Below are 21,399 nucleotides of genomic sequence, written 5' to 3'. Positions count from 1 at the left end.
CCTCTCCTGCATCCTGGGGGCTCCCTTCTTGATTTCTGACTGTTTCTCTTGAGCTTCCTAATCATCAGCCCCTTCTGTGTCAGACTCATAGCTGGAGGAAGAGAGACAGTCTACCTCAATTCCATAAGATGAAAAGGCTGAAAATTTCCTTTATGTTAATTAAATTCCCCGAAAATTAACTTTCAGAGTAACTTTCCACCAAAAAATAATATATTGGAAAAATACAAAGTATACTTAGAATTCATTATGTATGTATTCAGTATGATGGGTTTGATGAACTTTTCAGCCATTTTTACCTAGAGTTTTATGACAGAAGGAATATCCTAATTTATTAAAAGCCTACAAAATGAAACAAAAATAAAGCCATTTTTTTCCCCCTAAAACATTTGTGCCTTATAATTAGACCTTATTTCCTATCTATCACGTCACGCATGATAAGGGCTGGGGAGCTTGAGGAGGGGTGACGAAGGGTTAAGAAATACAACAGTCAAATATAAGAGTTTCTGCAGGCCAGGGGTCTCAAGTCTCTGTAATTCTGGTGAGCGCAAAGCTTTTATTCTCAACTGCCACAAAGAAGTAAATTTGAATATCTAAACCCAGTTTGTTAATTCGATGTGTCTAGCAACTGCTTCACCAAAACACCTTGTGATCAAACACAAGTTGTGCTTTCACACATATGTATGACCCCTATGGACAGACACAGGCAGCATTCTGAGATCATCAGATAAGGAAGCTTTACCAAGATTATTCCCTTGGTCTTAGCATTCCAAGACACTCCCTTATGACTTCAAAGGATCAGTGCAGGAGCATTCCTGTCAGCAGCTGCAAGGTGACACCTATCTTGGACCTTGTAGTGTAGTCCAAAAAAGTAGTTTAGATCTATAATTAATTTTTTCACAAGGTTGAGGAAATTTCAGAATTAAACATATATGACTGGATTAGTTCACAAGAATAATTCCGTCCACAGTTTAGCTTGGGGGTTATGATTTTCCATCATTGATTAACTAAGTATCTAATCAAACATTATACAGTGATTCTTAAAGATTCTTAAGACATGGTCTGTGCTTTGAATAACTCAGAATCTAGCATGGGAGATAGATATACATATAAGCAAATGATGCAAAATGATTAAGTGCCGTAAGAGCAGCATTGATAAGAACTGGATCCAATGCTAGGATTGCGCAAGTCTGCTTGGGGAGATTTAGGAAGATGACATGTGAGGAGGTCTTAAAGGATGATAGGACTTTGCTGGTAGAGAAGCTGTGGAAGATAGTTTAGGAACAGTATGAACAATGCAAGAATAAGGGAAAAAGTGAATCCTGTTAAGGGCTCCTGTGTGATCTTGGCATATGACTGTGGAGACAAGTGGATGGAGGTAAAACAAAAATGATTCAAAGGGTTCACATTATGAGGAGCCTTAAACGGGGTGATAAAGACTTTGGAATTCATCCTGGAGGCACTGAGGAGCCATTGGAAGTTTTTGAGCAGGGGATTATATGTACCAGTCCAGTTTTTAGTTTAGGAAGATAGCTCTTTTATTGGGTTGTCGGAAAAGTCATGACATATTTTTTCTATGTTTTTCATTGCAAAAAGACGTCATGACTTTTCCAACAGCCCAATAGTTATAGGAATTTGGTAAAATGTGGTAAAAGCCTGAATGGAGGTAGTGGCAGTCTGGAGGAAGATGAGGGAATCTATTCACCAGACATTTGAGATGTAGAATTGACAGGATTAAGCTGCCAGTTGAGAATATTGGGTAGCGAGAGGAAGGTATTTAGGATGACTCAGATTTCTTAGAGAATAGATGCTGTTAACTGCCATAGGGAGTCAAGTGGGGAAAGGCAGGCTGTGGCGGTAAATATAATAATGAGTTTGCTTTTGGACATGTTGAATTTGAGATTCCTGTAGGGAGAGTTAGGTAGAGATGATTCCAGAGCTCAGGAAAGGGGTGGAGACTAGAGGTCAAGATTTGAGTAAGTTTACCCAGGGGAAAATATACAGTAAGAGGAGATAGCAAAGGACAAAATCCTGTAAAACAAACAAACAAACAAACCACCATCTTATAAGAAGTAGAAGAAGAAAGAAGCCAGCAAATTGGAGAATGAAGAGTGCTGCTGTGGATACAAGAGAAGAGAGGGCATGGTTAACAGAAGTGAAACAGAAGTCATGAGAATAAGATCTGCAACATATCCAGTGGCTTGTCCATCATGAGATGATGGTGTCCTTACTGAGATAAGTACAACTAGAAGACAAATTGCAGACAGGCCTTGGGCAAATGGGAGGGGAGAATCTAGAGGCAGGCAAAATAGCTTTGTCTTTTAAGTAATTTATTTTAAGAAATGAAATGGAGGGAGGTGGTATAGAATCACCCTTAAATTGTACAGGAGACAGTGGACTGACATAGGGAAGCTTGTGTCTTACAGCGCTGTTAATCCTCATCATCCAGCAGTATTGGACATTTGAAAGGCTATAAATGAATGCTTGTTGAATGATTGTTTAGCATTTTCCCTCTATCCTGTTCCTCTACCAGTGGACCTTGTTGACTGCCTGTCTCTCTTTGGATGTATCATGTCGATCGTTGCTATTTACGTAACCCTTTTCTGATCTGTGGACTTTGCATAGCTCCTATATCTGTTCTAGTTGAGTAGACTTTGTGCTGCTGCCTTCAAGCTCCATATAGGCCTGCTCCTTTTGCACTGTCACTTATGGAAAAGCTTTCTGCAAGTTATTCAGTCTGATATCCTCTGATAAGACCCAATTTCATTTGAAAGGCAACTTCCACTGAAGATGACTATCTTTTCAAAACACTTAATGTTTGTAGATATTTATTATCATTTAAAAATGGCATGATAGCTGGAGGAGATAGGCAAATATTGCTGCCAGCCATGTCCTGAAAGATAAGGGGGCTGAAAAATTCAGAAAACCCTCTGATGAAGAGAAGTCAGCTATTACTGTGTCTCCAGGAGAAAATAAAAAACTCATCTGGCGTATTGTTTAGAAAGCTGATTGTTCTTATTTTAAGCAAAAAACATTGCATTTTTAGGGAAAATTGTTCTTATTAGCATCTATTAATAACCAGCATTAGTTGTTTGTGGGAATAATGTTTCATTGGGTACAGCTAAAGGCTTCACACGGATAATTCTATTTTTGAGTATTAAGTGAGAATCAATAATTATTTGTAAGTATATAGGATACATCCTCGTTGTAATTTCCACTTCCTTTTCCCCACCCCAACTGTCTTTTTCTTTTCTAGGTAATATCCCAATTGTTCCACTTAATTTTGTTATGATATCCCTGGAGGGTCCATTTAAGAGGGATACAGTGGAAGGATGTGTGAAGGAGACGTTGCTTTTTTTATCACGATCCATTTCCATCAAACAAAATGTGGAATTTACATTCAAAGGAATTGGGATCCTCGAGATCAGAGATGGCATAGTGAAGATGAGATTTTATAAGGACTTCCTTTGTACAATGGATGGAAGTGGGGCTTTAGCAAAAGCCCTAGCAAATGTAAATAAATTAGTGTTTTTCTTCTCCTAACCCCTCTCCCCGTCATATCTCTAAATCATCTGTAAGTGTGCCATCGTTAAGGAGAATTCAGGCTGACATGTTTTAAATGACAATTACCCTAAGTGCAAAGAAGTGCTTATTTATAGATGATAACTCTGACAGAAGGTTAGAAAGGCAAAGGAACTTTAAGTTTTGAGTCAATGCCAACTAAAAAATATAAATAGTTATAGGCACTGTCACAATTCTGAATATTTTATAGGACCTTACAGTTTAAAAAGCTCTTCCACATATATTATTATATTTGAGTCTTGAAACTTTATAAACCTAGCATTATTGTCATCCCGATTTTACGAATGAGAAAACTTGGGGCTGAGAGATGCTGTGTAGGAGGCCTGACAGCAGGGTGCTGATAAGTTGTAGAACTGAAATTTAAGCCCAGACTTTCTAATCACTTTTTTTTTTCTGGTTATACTATTTTATTTTAATGAAAGTCTACAACGAAATCTAATTGAAGTCATGGAGATGGATTTTTAGCTTCTATATGCCATGTTGTAGGAGAAATTTAATAATTGACCCCATCTTTGTTAACCATTAAGTAACTGATGTGACCGTCATGTTAAGTTGTACATATAGCAGCGTTTAAAGAGGCAATGAATAGTCAGTCAACAGGGCTAACTGAATACTTAGTGGGCCTTAGGTGTACCTCTAGGAACTAACAAAGTTGGTATGAGTAAATTAGATTGTCACAAATGTTATTTAATCCTATGTCCCTTAGAACAAAAGCCTGCCTTTGAAATGAAAACTCTAGAAAATGAAAGACTATAAATATGGTCTAATTCAACCTTCTAATTTCTCCTTTCATGGAGCTCTGGGATGGGGGTTTAGGAGGCGGAGTTGTGCATAATGAGACTGTTAGTATTTTCTTCCTAATCTGGCTTCATATAGGATTGCTAAGAGGGGGTCCAGCCCTGTGTGTGGAAAGTGGAAACACACACAGGTATAACCCTCTCTCTTTTCCATGAAAACACAAGGCAAGATATTAAAAAACAGAATCAGACCCAAACTCTGGACTATCTCTAAACTTCAGGGATTCTACAGAACTTTGTAGCTTTGATATGTGTTTAAAAGAGAGGATAACTTGTACATTGTCCTGCTGCACTCTAAGACATAGCTTTTAAGGGGGCATTTTCCAAAAGAACTAGTCCTGAGAGACATTCTCTGAAAAAAGGATTTGGAGGTCAAAGCAGATGGGGAACTGCTGCCTAGTATCACCCTCACAGAGACACAAAGCATGTCGCATATTAAAGGATCTGAGAGGTCTGGCTGGAAAGAAGCCACTTTAACTGCCTAAGTGTATTTAATCCTGGAACTCTGGGTTAATCCAATGCTGGTTAATATCTCTAAAGCTTATTTTGGGAAATGACTGTAAAGTGGTGAGAGTGATGATTTCCCCCCTAAATGTCCCATTACTTAAACCTGAGTGCTATCCTTCAGAATATTTCTCTTGGGAAGCTGTGTGCTTATTTCAGTGATGCTGCTTCTGCTCAAAACATTTTTAAAACCTCTTTTTGTGAATTCCCTTCAAAGCCTCTTGTAAGCCATATCATTCATCCAAAAAGAATAATTTTGAATATTGAATATAGTATAGAATAATAAAATTATTATTCTATACTAGTATAATGTAACAATGTGATTATATAATGTAGTGACAATTAATTATAATAACTGCTATTTATTGAGTGCTTACTATGTGCTAGCCACTTCCATAACGTACCTCATAAAATTTTTGTAAACTAGATCCAGTTATTATCCCCAGATACCTAGGATCTAAGACTACCCAGCTGTTAACAGTGTGGAGGTTTAAACATGAGTTCACCTGAATCCACAACATTTCTTTTAAAATCCAAAGCCCAATTTTCAAGTTATTTGGGTCAAGAGTAGAATTAGTCAGTTTCCTCATTTTCCTGAGAGTTTCAGTAAGTCAGCTCTTCTCTTTAAAGCTGTATAAAAGAAGCCATCAACTCTGAAGGCAATTTCCAAAGAAGAAATGGTTGGAGAAAAGAAAGCATCCATGGAATTGCTATGTGACTATGTTGATAAATGAGGTCATTCCTCTTTGGAGTTTAAGCTCTAGACTTAGCACAAAACAGAAATAACAATGAAGATTATCACGGTAGCCTTGCCTCTGAGACAGTCTTTAGCTTTGATTTGTCTGTGTCCTGGACCACAGCCCAGGTGTAATCCTTCTCTGTCCCTGTCCTCCAGAGGCCTGGCACTGTGGACTCGGTGCTGTCCAGCCGAGAGACCTTCAGGAAGCAGCCCAACAGCACGGTTGCATTTCCAAGGTGAGTATTTTACTCCCCAGACTCCTCCAGGCACCAGCAATCCTTGCTGCTCTGTTGATCTAATTCGGCAGTGTTTCTCAGCCTTTTGTAGCTCATGCTCCTTTTAGTAACAGCTTTATCCCAAGAGTGCAGTAGGTGTCATAGGTGGCTGCTGCTGACAATGATTATAATAGTACTAACAATACTAATGAATAATAATACTAGTTATCTATGAAGCACTTACTAGCTGCCAGGTACTGTTAAGCACTTTCTTAATATTAATTGTATTTAATCTTCACTACAGTAATTTCAGATATGTAGTATAATTGTATCCATTTTATAGAAGTGCAAAGTTAATTGTAATTAAAAAATTTTAAACAAGTGTAGCAACATGGTATAGCTTTAAGAGCACTGGAGTAAGAGGCTACTTGAGTTTTATTTCCAGTGTGTCCATCACTCACTCATTGTATGCTCTTAATCATGTTCTTAATTTCTGTGCCATTAACTACTGTGCATTTCAGGTAGAGGAAGTTTGGGGAATAACAACCAGCTTCCTAGAGTATTATTTTCTCATGTTTATTGAGTCTGGGACATCCTCTTGTGTTTGTTGGTTTGGAACAACTCCCTCCTGGAATGACACATACCTCAGCAAAATCAGTGTCAAGGCCAGAATAAGCCTTAGAGATCAGTTAGTCCAATCCCCTCTTCTTGCAGATGAAATGGCCATACAGCTAATGAGTGGCTAAGCCAGAAGTAAAACCATGGCTCTTGACTGTTACGATGTTCTTTTCATTGTATCATGTTGCCTTACTTGTTAAAAATAAATCAACGGATTTAACTTGATTATATTTTGGAAGGCAAATTTGTCTGTCTTCTTGAACATATTTTGGCTTTAACGCTCAAGGAGGGAAATAATTGCAATGAGTCAAGGAATAGAGCCTCCATGTCACTTAGAGACCCTGCAAATGGACACGAGGACTCAAATACACAAAACAATTGTAGGTGTCTTATTTATTTAAAGTTTTGCCCCTGAGTATACTAGAAGTATCCCCCCCCCGCCCCCCAAGCTTTAACCCAGCACTCTATACCTGGCGTGGAGTGGGAAGGAGAAAGAACAAGGAGAGTAATGGTTATTTCTGGGCATACTCTGCCTACTAGGCTGTGAATGAATCCTTGCCTTCAGGCTATCCATCAACTACATTTCACTGTATCATCCCAATGGCATCTATTATGGAACTAGAAAAGACAGACACATTCAAACTGAAACCAAACCAAAAAACTTAAAATCCAGATCTTTAAAGCAATTTATATAAGAGTTGCTTCTGAGCACTCAGAATAGAGAGGGAAAGGTCTTAGTTGGCCCCTAGACTTAGTCTCAAAGAGAAGGAGTCGATGATTTGTACTCAGCAAATCAAAGCATTCACCCCCTTGTTAAAAGTGGGCTTATTTCAGAATCAGTGAATTTGTGGGTTGTTTGTCAGAATTGAGAGTTCATACAGTCACCTATTCAGGTCCAGATGGACAAACGTCTTGGCTTGTTCCTAGGATTGAGCTTAAGGAGATGGAGAACAAATCGCCTATGGAGACCATTGTAGAAGAAGGTAGAAAGAATAGACAAAGGAAGAGCAAGTTGAAAGACCAGACAGACAAAGAAGAAGGCGTCAGAGGTAGGCCAATGGTTTCTGGGTATAATCTGTCACTCTTTACTGCTTATGAGCCTAGCTCAGGGTTCAACAAACTTTTGAGACAGAAGAGACAATCCTAACCCTCACAATTTAAAAATTATTTGAGAGCCATAAAACAAATGAAATCACCATTATGTGAATAATAGCCTTTAAAAATTTTATAAATGAAACTAGGATAGTTTTATTTTCATTTTTTATTTTACTTCAGAGCCACATGTATGTACCCAAAGAGCCGCGGTGGCTCACGAGCCGCAGTTTGCCGACCCCTGGCCTAGCTCTGTTGCTTAGTAACTCCTGCCCAAAGTTATTAAAGTTAGATTCATGAATAATCACTGTATTCTTCTCTCTAACAAACATCTCCTATTCCTGGAATCTTGTATCTTACCTTAACTGCTTTATGACTCTCAGGCTCTTAGATTATGATCACTTTGCTGGCTCCCCATTGCTAAAAGAGCTTAAAACTCAGATGCCTATATGGTCCAAGCAGGTAGTAAACACATAAAGTGGTCCGAATGTAACATGATAGTGAAACATGTTGGCATAAATAATTTTAATGAAAAATGATGAGTGGTAATTTTACATCTTTGATATCTGGCTTAATAGAAGATAGTGGATACTCATATCTATGTCTTCATAAATGTTGTGATATGTTGTTTTGGTTGAAGTATCTGAAGAAAACTAGAACTTCAAAGGCTTTTCTAAAGGGTTCTAGGAATCCAAAGGGGTTGCCAGATTACCCTCTGAGGACTGTTCCTCTATCAGATTGTTGATTTGTGGAAATGTGAGCCAAGTGGTATCAAATTTTCTGATTTTTCAAGAGAAGCAGAGATTTTGACATGTGAAATTTACTTGTTGTTAAACGTTGACAACTAATTGACACTGAAACAAAAAAGGCTGATTGGACCGAACAAAACATATCAATGGGCAAACATTGTCTCATGGATGTTGATTTTGTGTCATGTGGCCTACGAGATTACGTAGAAACTTTTAGCCTAATATTCATATGCTTTCATTTCCTTAGCCTCCTCTGTAACTGTTCCCTACAGACTACTTCTTTGAGCAAAATTTTCTATTTTTGTTCTCCTAACATACCTTGTCCTTCCCTGACTTGATGCTTTTGTTCATTTTTTTCCTCCTGCCTAGATTGCCCTTCCTTTTCTTACAGCCTATCCCAATCCTGTTCACTTCTTTAGTGCCCTTTTCACATCTCAGTTCCTCCCTGAACACTTCTTTCATCACTGGATTCTGAGTGGCCTCTCTCTTTCCTGAACATGTCAGACCCTTAATGATTGCACCATTTGCTTGGGATTTAGACGTTTTGCATCACTGTTCTGAATTGCTATTTATGCAATGTGTATAAAGCACTTAGCACTGTTGGCACGTATTAAGACCTCCACAAATGGGAGTTCTCAGGTTTTTTGTTTGTCTTATTTTTCTCTCCGACTGTATCTATTGAAAGATCTTTAAGGGCAAAGGCTTGCCTCCCAGTATTTTCTAAAGTACCCAGCCAGTGCTTTGCATGTATTAAGTATACAGCAAAAATATTTTTAAACTACACTAGGATAAGGGACAATAATTTACACATTAAAAAAGCATATCTTAGGAGAAAATTTTACCTGGTTAAAATTATGAGTTTCAAAAGTTCATGTTAAGTACAAACCACCCACTGAAAGTTGAAAGTGAACTCACTTTCATTCATTCTACAGAGATCTTATCACCCAAGGGACTTCAGGATAGACAAGCTGTCTCTTCTGCCAAAGTGACTGGCATCGACTTGCCAAATAAGTTCAAGGAGAGTGGGAGTGGTGGGAAGAATGTGAGCCCTGAAAGGTACTGGTATTTTTCCTGTTGCACTTTACTAAATACATTTTTGAGTCATTTCTTAAATGCAGGGAATTTAAAGAAGTGTTTACTCATACCTTCATTCAGTATTCTTAGTGTATTATATTTGCTAGGTGATGGGGATAATAAAGACGAGTAGGACTCATGATCTAGTGGGAAGGACAGCCATACAGAGAGTGACAAATTCAGGAGGATAAAATAGCGCAGAGGCGGGAACGTCTAACTTTCCTTTTGGATTTTGGAAAAATTGCCTTGTTGTTTTCTGAGTGCTTGGATATCATGATATGACACAGTTTCATATTTAGATCAAATTGGAAAGCAGTTTTGCCGAAGATGGCTGGCACTCAATAAGTGTTCTTTGAATGAATGCATATATTGCAATTTATGATGGCCATATCTTATTGTTATGTCAAAAATTTGTATTTCCTCCTTCTCCCTTTGAGGAGGATACTTTTTAAGACCTCAAATTACTCGAGTATTTATTGAGTACCTTTATGTACCTTGTGTTGTGCTGTCAACCTTCAATTTACTAATTTGTCACAATGCATCAGCTATCATATGTGTGATTTATGTACTGTGGATAACTACAATGTTCAAAACACTAAGCATGCTTGGTTTTGATAGTCTCACTGTTATGAAAGATAATTGAGAGTTATATGTCTAGTGCTTTGTAATTTAGTTCAATCCAATAAACACTGAGCACCACCATGCCAGGCAATTTCTTGACATTGAAGATACAGAGCTATAAAACATATAAAAGGCATATAAACCTACTTTCATAAAATTCTTGTAGGGAGATTGACACTAAAGAAATAATGCACGTGATGAAGACAGCAAAAGAAAGTACAGAGGTCTGCAAAGAGGGGACGTAATTGTTAGGGATTAGTAATGAAGGTTTCCTATAGAAGTTGACCAAAAAATGTTTTTTTTGTGTGCTGATTACTGAAGTAATATATGTTGATTATGGAAATTGTGAATAAGCGATAAAAAGCAAGAAATATAAAATTTCTATTTAGTGGGGTGCATAATCCCACTAAATAGAGGAAACTTTCTGTTGACATTATGGTATATATTCTTCATTTTAATGCATATGCAATATATACATATATTTATACTGCAACATACTCATATACACACATTTTTAATAAAACTTTGTTAGACTCAATAAGGGATGAAGAGCCCCATGACTTCAAATATTCTAAAACATGAACAAATGATTACATATCATCTCATTGATTAAACCTTTTGTTTAACTAATCTCCTATTGGATATTTAGATGACTTAAAATTTTTTATATTATAATAATGTGATAATTCTAATTAAAAATAATTCTTTGTACACAACTGAATAGCATATAGGATAAAAACTTTAAAGTCAACTTCAGCGATAAGGGATGAGATCATTTTTCTATGCCTTTGATGCACATTACCAATTATCCTCAGGAAGGTGGTACCAAATTATCTTTCTAGTGGCTATCATATGAGGGCCTTCTGTCTTCTCTACAGCTTTGCTAATACTGGACATTGTACTCTGCTAGTAATGGACATTCTCCCCTCAATGGCTTCCCATGTCTTACCCATCTTAGACATTCTTAATGTCTAGGGCAAAAGCCAAAGACATTATCATGGCCTGCAAGGATCCTGCTTGATCCCCGATCTCTCTCATTTTCTCCTACTAACTCAGTTCCCTCTAGCCACACTGAACATGGCATGCTCCCACCTCACGGATTTTGCCCTCATTTATTCTGCCTGGGATGCCTTTTTTAAAAATCAGATATCTCTTATTATTTTTGCCTCATTTCTTGCAGGTATTTACTCATATGTCACCTTCTTGGCGAGACTTTCCAGGCCATTCTATTTATGGTTTAATACTCCATTCCTTCAGCATTGCATGGCACTTATCACCATCGAACATACTATGTAATTCACTTATCTATCTTGTTTATGGGCTGTCTGTCCCCATCAGAATGTTAATTCCATGAAGACAGGGATTTATATGTGTGTGTTTTGTTCTTCACTGCATCTCCCATGCCGAGAACAATGTCCATAGTAAGCACTCAATGCATTTTTACAGAATGAACGCATTTTATTCCAATTTCACAGAATTGGTAACTGACACTTGGCAGGATTACCCAGCTTGTCTAATGCTAGTGAGCTTACAGCAAAAAATCTGGGATTCAAACCTAGTTTTATCTGACGCAGGGCATAGGCTCTTAACCTCTATATATACAGATGCTTTGAGGAAAGCCACTGAGATATTCTTCTTTCTCTTACACTTGCCTCTAAAATTATCATTGCTCTAAATGTCAGACTGTATTAAACATTAATTAATGTTGCATTATTTTATAGCTTATCATCTCCAGGATGTCTGAAAAATGACAATGAAATAAAGCATAAAATTTCTCCAGCTACTTCTTGCCAGGATCATAATAAGGCAGGACAGGTACAATGTTTTCAAACAAATAAAGCCCCATCAGAATCTTCCTCTGACTTCTGTTTCTTAACGAGAGTTCTTGGAATCACTCTTTCTTTAGTATATGGGTATGGCTTAAGTACTCAGGACCACATTTGGGCTCTGATAAATCTATCTACTAGTAAAAAATCTATTATTGGGTTGTCAGAAAAGTCATGATGCATGTTTGCAACAGATGGCACTAGTTCATTTTTGGAAGTACAGAGTCATTTGCATCTATGTTATTGCTATGTCATTTGACAGCTGACAGCTCTAGCTTCATTCTAAAAAAAAAATTGAGCGATTTGGTTCAGTTTTGGAGATTTTACAAAAAGTTGAAGATGGAAGACCAAACTGTGCATTTTTGCCATATTTTAGTGTTTTACTTCCATAAAGGAAAGAATGTGCATTAAGCTTGTGAAAAGTTGCATAAAGTTTACAGTGACAGTGCTCTACAAGAGTATCAGTGCCACTGATGGTTCATGAAATTCCGTGCTGGTGATTTTGATCTCACGATACTTCTTGGTCAGGGAGGCCCACTGAGGTTGATGAAGACAAAATAAAGGCATTGATTGAGTCAAATCCACGTTACATGACACGAGAGATTGCAGAAACATTGAACATCCATCATTCAAGCGTTCACGACCACCTGAAGAAGCTGGGATACATAATAAGCAAGCTTGATATTTGGGTTCCTCATGAACTCAAAGAAGTTCATTTGATGACGCGTATAAACATCTGCTAAACGTGAGGAAAACAATCCTTTTTTGAAGAGACTGATAATTGGTGATGAGAAGTGGATTCTTTACAACAATGTGGTGCACAAACGGTCTTAGTCCTGACTTAATGATTCACCTCAAATGACATTGAAAGCAGACATTCATCAGAGGAAGGTTATGCTCTCAGTGTGGTGGGATTTTAAAGGTGTCGTGTTTTTCGAGCTCCTACCAAGGAATCAAANTGTTGATGGTTTCCTTTGCTGTGCAAAAACTTATTAGTTTGATGTAGTCCCACTTGCTTACTTTTTCTTTTGTTTCCCTTGCTGGACATATATCAGAAAAAACATGACTAAGAGCAATGTCACAGAACTTACTGTCTGTGTTTTCTTCTGGGAGTTTTATGGTTTTGGGTCTTACATTTAAGTTTTTAATCCATTTTGAGTTTATTTTTGTATATGGTGTAAGAAGGTGGTCCAGTTTCATTATTTTTTGCATGTATCTGTCCAGTTTTTTCAACACCATTTATTTAATAGACTGTATTTACCCCACTGTATGTTCTTGTCTCCTTTTGTCATAGATTAAGTGACCATATAGGTGTGGGTTTATTTCTGGGCTCTCTATTCTGTGCCGTTGATCTATGTGTCTGTTTTTATGCCTATACCATGCTGTTTTGATTACTGTAGCCTTATAGTATACCCATAGATTGATATCAGGCAGCGTGATGTCTCGAATTTTGCTCTTCTTTTTCAAGATTGCTGCAGCCATTTGGGTCTTTTGTGGTTCAGTGTAAATTTGAGGATTATTTGTTCTAGATTTGTGAAAAATACCATTGGTATTTGGATAGAAATTACATTGAATAAATAGATTGCTTTGGGTAGTATGGACATTTTAACGATGTTAATTCTTCCCACTCATGAGCACGGCATATGCTTCCATTTACAGTAAGTCCCTGACTTACGAATGAGTTCCGTTCTGGGAGAACGTTCGTAGGTTGGATTCATTTGTAAGTCCAACAAAGTAAGTCTCATACACCTTTGACACAAATATACAAGGTAAAGCATAAAAATACTAAACACACATACAAAAATACTGTAAATAAACTTTTTACGTTTACAGTTACCTTAAAATGGTGGTACAGTACAGTACAACAACTGGCATATAGGGGATTGCATGGAGTGAATTGACAAGAAAAGAGTCACTAACTGGAGGAGGGAGGGTAGGTGGGAGATGGTGGAGCTGAAGGATCCTCAGCATGGTTATGGCTTTACACTTCCTAGCAGTCCCCTCCACATCACCACTGCTTTTCCCCTTGCTTCCAGACATCCTGGGCTCTGATTAAATACTGTGCAATAAGCACACAGCAGCACAACTGTGACAATGTCCGGCAGACACGTGAGCTACTTCTGCGATTTGTTCGCGTCTACGAATGTTCGTAATGCAAGGTCCATTCGTATCTTTGAAAGTTTGCAACTTGAATGTTCCTAAGTCGGGGACTTACTGTATTTGTATCATCTTCAATTTCTTTCTTCAGCAGACACCCAGTTTCTTAAAATGCCTAATTGGGCACCCCACCAATGGGGAATTTTTAAAGGTCCTGACCAGCTCTCAGCCTCACAACATCTCCTTGGCACCTTCTCACCTTCCCTTTTTCCATATTTCCTTATTCTCCTTCCTCTACCNCTTGGATGGGATGTGTTGGCATACTCACCATACTCGCCTGACCATGCACCGTCAGACTTCCACTTGTTTCGTTCTCTTCAAAACTCCTTGTGTGGTATAACGTTCAATTCAGATGAGGCTGTAAATCAGCACCTTGTTCAGTTTTTTGCAAATAAAGACAGGTCCCCCTATGAACAAAGAAATATGAAGCTCACTGAAAGATGGCAAAAGGTTATCAAGCAAAACGGGCACTATATCATTGATTGATCTTTGTTCTTTATATAAATAAATGACCTTTGAAAAACACAGACAAAATACGTCATGACTTTTCCGACAACCCAATAGTTAACAGAAATAGGGCTGGGAAATCTCTTACTAATTTTCTGTTGCTATAGATACTTCAGATCAAATGAGAGTTCAGTAAATCCTTTTGAATATTTGTGAGGCCTGCTTTGCTAATTGTCATGAACATATCCTTTTATAATGTATGCTTCCTGATATATCCAGCCTTTAGAGAGAGCTTGGGAAGGCAAAAAAGGAAAAGGTAAAAATTAATTTGTCCTAAAACTTGGTATTGTAGGAGATGTGTTATGTATGTTTGCAACGAGCACAACGAAATTCCCCATTGCTCCTCAATGTAGAGAGGAGGAGGAAAGAGATAGAAGATGAGCAACTCGCACAGCAGTATCAAATAGTGAAAGATCAAGAAGCTCTCTTCAAATCCCAGGTAGCTTAACACCTCAGTGAAAGTGTTCAACATGGGGCAGTAGAACGCGATTATAAAATGCCATTTACAATGTTCCATCATCTGTCTGTACTGTAGCATATTTAATCATTTACTTACTTACTGAGGACTCAAACTTAGGTTGTGTCCATGTTTTCACTATTAATAAACAACTCTGGAATATTCATGCTGCTGAATGTTTGCACATATCACTGATTTCCTCCCTCCGTAAGGCCTGAGTTTTAACCCTCTGTCAGGTACAACTGATCTCTCAGATTCATTGCACACAAATTTTAAAATATGAAATATGTCTTTACTATACCAAGTCACAAACATGACTGGCGATAGGTTACGGTAGAAGGGGAAGATATGGAAGCGATGAGCCATGATACTTAAGTTAACTGTTAGATATTTGAAAATCCGATGGAGGATTAAAGGTGGAATTCCTGGATTTATATGGCATCGTTATTATTATTATTATTATTATTATTATTATTATTATTATTATTATTATTTAAGGAGGGGGCAGCTCAAAGTGGCCCATGTGGGGATAGAACGAGCTGCCTTGCTGTTCAAAGCATGTGCTCCTAACCAACTGAGCCACCTGGCCATCCTATATGGCTTTATTTTTTATTTCTGGTAAAATATAATCTCAGTCAGGCTTTTTCCTTCAAATTCATGGCCTATCTCAAGAAGCAAAGACAGAATGGTACCTTCACATTTGCACTGTCCAGATTTCTGTGGTCTCCAATAATTGATCCTATTGCCCTTTCCTGCATTTGTGGAATCAGGTAACCACTTATGAAATCTTCGATTCCTTCTTATGATCCCTGTAGGGGTGTTGCCTGAAGCCCAAGAACAGGAAATAAACAACCTTTCCCAAACCACTTTTATAAACCTATGAAGATATCATAAAGTACCACTGCCTCCAAAAGGCAGGTTTCTACCTTGGTTGGATTATTTTTATGTAATAGAATTAAATTGTTTAAATGCCCTATTTCAATATGTGCTTTTCCCCCCCCCAAAGATGAGAAACCTGGCTGTTAGAGAACAGAATCAAAAAAATGCTGCCTATAACCTTGGAGTTGCTGACGCTGTGAGAATCCATAAGAATGAGAAACCTAAATTTTATGTAAGAGTCTTTTCAGAATTTCTATGGTGACTATCTTCCCCATCTGTGATTATTTGGATTCACTCTCTGTTGTCAATGAAAAAACGTTCAACCTATAGAAAAGTTATATAAGACTTTATTTGAGCCCAAATTTTGAGGCCATGCCTGGAAGAAAAATCTCAATGGGTTGAGAAAATGCTCCAGATAGTGGAGGTTTGCAGCTTATTTTATACATTAGAATCAAAGGAGATAGTGTAAGGAGGGTTACATGAAATCCATTTGTAGTAGATAAGGGAGGCGGTAGAAAGCAAAGCAGGGAAGTCTCTAGGATTGGAAAAAAGGCAAAATGGAAGAAACACATACTTCTTTTACATTGGTGGGTACAGGATAGTTCATAATTAACATTTACAGCGCATAGAGATAGTGTGAGGGGTTCCGTGGTCTTCTGCTCTGGTGCCTGCAGTTATGCCTTGGAGAGGTAGGAAAAGATAATTACTCTGACATTTCAAAGGTATATTATATTCTATATGTATAAGAACATTGGACAGAGCTCACCTAAGGTAAAAACTGACCTCTGCTAAGGAAGCTAGAGGCCTGGGACGTGACCACCCACTATGACCTGCCTGGTTAGGAATTTGTGATCAGACCATCCTGTCGTCAAGTTTGGTCGCCAAGTTTGTAAGGCCTGCCATGTGGCCCCACCCTGAGCTTGTCAGGTTTAGTATATGGCCTCTTTTTCATTCACACTGTATTGCAGATTGTGTCATTTTTTAAGTGTCAGAGGTGAAAAGTGGGTTGTGCAAGGTTGAAGTTCCCTTCTAGGGCAAGAGTGGTCTGGGGTCTGCCTTCACACTGTTCACAATACACCTTCTATTAGTCACTACCGTGCTTGTTAATGATAGAAATTCTCAGCCAGAACCTGGGATGGGTGGTAGGGGACAGCATACTAACGTCCTGCCCCAGGAACAGCTGATCTAAAGAGAGAACCAGCGTGACCTGGGAGCTTGCTGGAAAGGCAGAATCGAGGACCCCTTTCCAAACCTCCAGAATGGGACTCTACATTTGAGTAAGATACTTAGGTGATCTTTAGGTGCATTAAAGTTTGAGAAGCCCAGCTTCAGATGGAGACAAGCCACCTACTTTGTCATTTATTTAATGTTTTCAGTCAATTATGTGCCTACCTTTATTTCTGCCTGAATCCTTTTTTCCTTTTACCTCACTATCCAGGTGGTTGCTTGACACTCTGGACATAAATCTAATAAAATATGTTTTCTTTATTCATCATCAAACATGTATTAATGAACTCCTGTGTGCTGGCCACTGTGCTGGTGGTTAGGAACACAAAGATGAATAAGACAAGGTTCCTTTCTAAAGAGGTCTAAAGAGGATAGTGGGGGAGACAGATGTACAGAGACAAGAGTGTGGTATCAGCTGCTTTGATAAATCATTGAACAGGGCACTATTTGAGCAAAGAAGAGAGTCACTTAACCCAGACCAGAGATCTGGGGAGACTTCCTGGTATACAGGAATTAGGTAAAGAAGTGAATGGAGGAAGAACCTTTCAGACAGGGGCAACAGAGAGGGAGGGAGGAAGAGCATGGTGCTTTTGACATTTACGTATGATCTGCCTTTCTTCTTAATATAAGTTCCAGGTTATATTTATTGCTGCCCACTTAGTATCTCTTCTTTGATATATCTGTAGATATCTTAAACTTAAAAATACCCAAACAGAACTTTTGATTCCCCTCCTCAACCTGTTCTTCTCTCAGCCGTCCCATTTTAGTAAGTGGTGTCACCAGCCAGACAGTTGCATGCACCTCATACCTAGAAGTGGTTCCACATTCCTCCTTGTCTGTCCCCCACCTACAACCATCTGAAAGTCCAGTTGCCTTCTGAAATATATCCAACGGCTCTTCACATCTCTTCATGTTCAATGTTACCACCCTCGCCCACGTTAGAAGGCTGAACTCCTGCAGTGCCCTCCCTAACTAGGCTTGCTGGCAGCCTTCTTGCCCTTCTACCGTCTATTGTCCACACAACAGTGAAAGCGACCTTTCAGAACTATTAACTAAAATATATCATTCTCCTGTCTAAAGTATCTAATGGCCTCCCCCTGAATTAAAATAAAATTTAAGCTTACTTGGACCTGAAACTGGAGGCCAAACGAGTCCGGGGCTCATGCTGCCTGCACCGCTCAGCCGATAGACCCACACAGGGGTTGGGCCATAGAATAAGCGTTTATTATCAGAGCACCAGTGGTTTGAGAAGGCAGCGGGTTAACGCCTCCAAAAACCGCCTTAACATTCTCAGACTAGCCTGGGATATTTAAGGGAAAATTTGGGCGTTCCTCCAGAGGCTACGTGATGGTTCCGGGGGTCTGCATGGAGCCTCCCCTCTGGCGATGTGGCTCCAACATGGCCACCAACCCAGGAGCAGTGATGACAGTAGCCTGGAAAGAATGCTAGGCCATAGAGATTGTGATCAGTAAGCAAGCATAAGTTTCAGGGTAATTATCTAGATAGGGGGCATCCTAAGTTCAGGAACTGGGACAGGGGACATTCCAAGTTCAAACTGTAGGGAGGGGGTTGATCAATTGTTAAGCTCTAGGGCAGAGAGAGGAGAAGCCAGGGACAGTGTAAGGCCTCTCTTGTGTGGGTCCCAACTGGGCTCTGTTTCAGACCTCTCCGGTCCTATATAGTACAGCCCCTGCCTCCCTCTTTGAGCTTATCTATCCCTGCTTTCCCTTTGCTCACTATTCCCTCAGCCACATAGTCCTTCTTTCTGCTTATTAAACACCTATTGTTTCCATATAGTGCCTTTGTACTTGATGTTCCTTCTGTGTGAACACAGGTCTCCTGATATTTGCAATAGAGGGGATTCAGTCATCTCCACTGAAAAGCCTTCCCTAATAACCAACCAATTTAATCCTATTCCCCCCCAGTCACTTGGATGATAAGGGCTTCCTAGCACTTATCATTACCTGAAGCTATCTGCTGTACTATTTGCTTGTTCACTGTCTGTCTCCTGCACCAGCATGCAGGCTTGATGACAGCGAGGCTCTCTGCGGGTCTCTGTCCTTGGTCACTGTTGAATCACCAGTCTCTGAAATGGCCATGCCCAGAGCTGAGTGCTCAGTTCTTCCCCTTCCCAACTCCCCGTCCTCGCTCATGCTTTCGCACTCACTCAGAATTCCTTTTTTTTTGCCATCTCTGTATGAGTATTATGTCCTAGTCTGTGAGTCCCTTTTCGTCTCGGTATTGGATGTTGGGCTTTGGTCCCTTCTGCTCAGATTCATCCTTGAGCACATTCATACGATCCTGTGGGTTACCTCAACACTAACTGCTTAATGGGTTGAGGATGGGGGCAAATATAAATTAATCAATTCTTTCTGGTTGATTTTAGTCTTCTGAATTTTTACTTTTATTCTTTGTTGCTTTTTGGTATTCTAGAATAAATAAATTGCTTCTCTTTCATTCTAGAAATCCTCCCTATTTGATAAACGGCCACTCAGTCCTGAGATTCATGCTTTAAAGCAAGAGGAATATTTCCAAAGTCTCCTGAAGCAAATGGATAGTAGACGGGAAAAGGAAAAAAGGCAAAGACAAAACAAAGAGTTAATGGACCACCTAGAACAAGTACAACTCACAGAAGAGTGAGTCTAACTAGACACACTCTGGAAAACAGATGTGAAATTTTTCTGTGAAGTTTATTAATTCCTGTGGGATTAAATCGGCTTTGGTAGTTTAGCACAACTGTAACCAACTGAGTAAACTAACCCAATTAGCATCTAGTACCATAGCATAACATTTCATTAAAAAGTGAAAAAGCCATCATTATTATAATAACCATTACAGTAATGATTGCCAATCTATAATTACTTTATAGAGTATCATTTTGCACCATTTTGTAATCACTAATACTGGTAGATGGAGGAAGGGACTTGTCTTGAGCAGGACATCATTTCAGGCTATTCCCAGGTAATATCAAGGCAAAATTGAGGTTTTATTATAAGTATGTAGGGGCATCCTATGACACCTGAGGGTAAGAATGTATGGGGACCAAAAAGCCATGTATTATAATAAAATCTTTCTCTCTGCTCATGCCCACAGCTCCTTACATGACATTGTCTTTATTCCAGTCAAATGTGGATGAATGTTAGTCTCAATTCCAAATTTTCAGGAAAGAGAATCTGATTGGTCCTGCTTGTATCATCTGGGGCCCAGAATAGGATCAGGGCCACAGAGTTCAAAGGTGCCTAAGGGGGCCACATTTCTGGGACTGTGGTTAGGAGAGCAATGAAGGAGGCTACTCCAGTGTGAGAGAGACTCCTAAAGCAAATAGTAAGATATTATCTGTGACCAAAATATTGTATTTCTGTAAAATGCATATGTTCCATTATACTCACTTTACAGATCATGTGGGGAGAAGGTTGCATATAATAGAATCCAAATTTATAATAGGAAAGATCACTTTTCTTAAAAAGGAATCTAATGATGCATCATTTTATAGAATAAATAGATACTTCCTACTTTCCTGTGTAGATTTTTTAATTTTATTATTTATTTTTTAAAGATTTTTATTGGGGAATTGGGGAGGGGGAACATTGTATTTTTCCGGGACCCATCAGCTCCAAGTCAAGTAGTTGTCCTTCAATCTTAATTGTGGAGGGTGCAAACTCAGCTCCAAGTCCAGTTGCTGCTTTTCAATCTAGTTGCGGGGTGGGAGTGGTGGGCACAGCCCACCAAACCATGTGGGAGTCGAACTGGCAACCTTGTTAAGAGCACATGTTCCAACTAAGCCATCCGTCCACCCCTATGTAGATTTTTTTAAAGCATGGGAGGAGGAAGAGTGCCTGTCTTAGTTGTACTGCATTTGTACAGTGGTTAGTCACCTGATTATACCTGTCCTGCCTGTGCTGTTTTCAATACATTCTCCACTGGCCTGTGGATTAAAATTTTCTTTCTTTCTTTTTTTTTAGATTTTACTGGGGAATTGGGGGAGGGAACAGCATTCGGGAATCGGGGAAGGGGAACAGACAAGTTGTTGTCCTTTTGTTCTTCAGTCTAGTTGTGGAGGACATCGTTTCACTGGCCCATGTTGGTACTGTGATCATTGCACTCTTCCTGGGTGAGGCAGATTGGTTGCTGGCCCTTGGACGGCCACTCACAGCAGCTCACACCGGCTGCCGGCCACTCACGCTGGCTGCCGGCCACTCACAGTAGCTTACGGCTGCCCACTGCAGGCTACACTGTCGCCGGTAACTCACGGCAGCCCAGCTCCAGGTCGAGCTATTGTTCACCATCTTAGCTGTAGAGGGCACAGCATCACTGGCCCATGTGGGATCCGAACCAGTGGCTCTGCTGCTCAGAGCTTG

The 21,399-nt window shown here is 39.2% G+C and overlaps 1 protein-coding gene across 4 annotated transcripts in view; it reads left to right on the top strand.

Annotated features, from left to right (window-relative positions):
• CCDC81 (coiled-coil domain containing 81) overlaps positions 1–21,399 on the top strand; it is a 112,757-nt gene that overhangs the window by 72,756 nt on the left and 18,602 nt on the right. For all 4 annotated transcript variants that reach the window (XM_019643500.1, XM_019643502.1, XM_019643501.1 and 1 more), the window contains 8 exons: positions 3,254–3,510; positions 5,776–5,855; positions 7,380–7,501; positions 9,226–9,349; positions 11,710–11,803; positions 14,771–14,917; positions 15,942–16,046; positions 19,505–19,677. In XM_019643500.1, coding sequence (XP_019499045.1) covers positions 3,254–3,510; positions 5,776–5,855; positions 7,380–7,501; positions 9,226–9,349; positions 11,710–11,803; positions 14,771–14,917; positions 15,942–16,046; positions 19,505–19,677 — 1,102 coding nt within the window. The remainder of the gene's footprint in view (positions 1–3,253; positions 3,511–5,775; positions 5,856–7,379; positions 7,502–9,225; positions 9,350–11,709; positions 11,804–14,770; positions 14,918–15,941; positions 16,047–19,504; positions 19,678–21,399) is intronic.

The sequence above is a fragment of the Hipposideros armiger genome, unplaced genomic scaffold (genome assembly GCF_001890085.2).
Source record: "Hipposideros armiger isolate ML-2016 unplaced genomic scaffold, ASM189008v1 scaffold_79, whole genome shotgun sequence".
In the NCBI taxonomy this organism is placed as follows: Eukaryota; Metazoa; Chordata; class Mammalia; order Chiroptera; family Hipposideridae; genus Hipposideros; species Hipposideros armiger.
The sequence above is the reverse complement of the archived record's forward strand: the minus strand, read 5'-3'. Positions and strand labels throughout refer to the sequence as shown.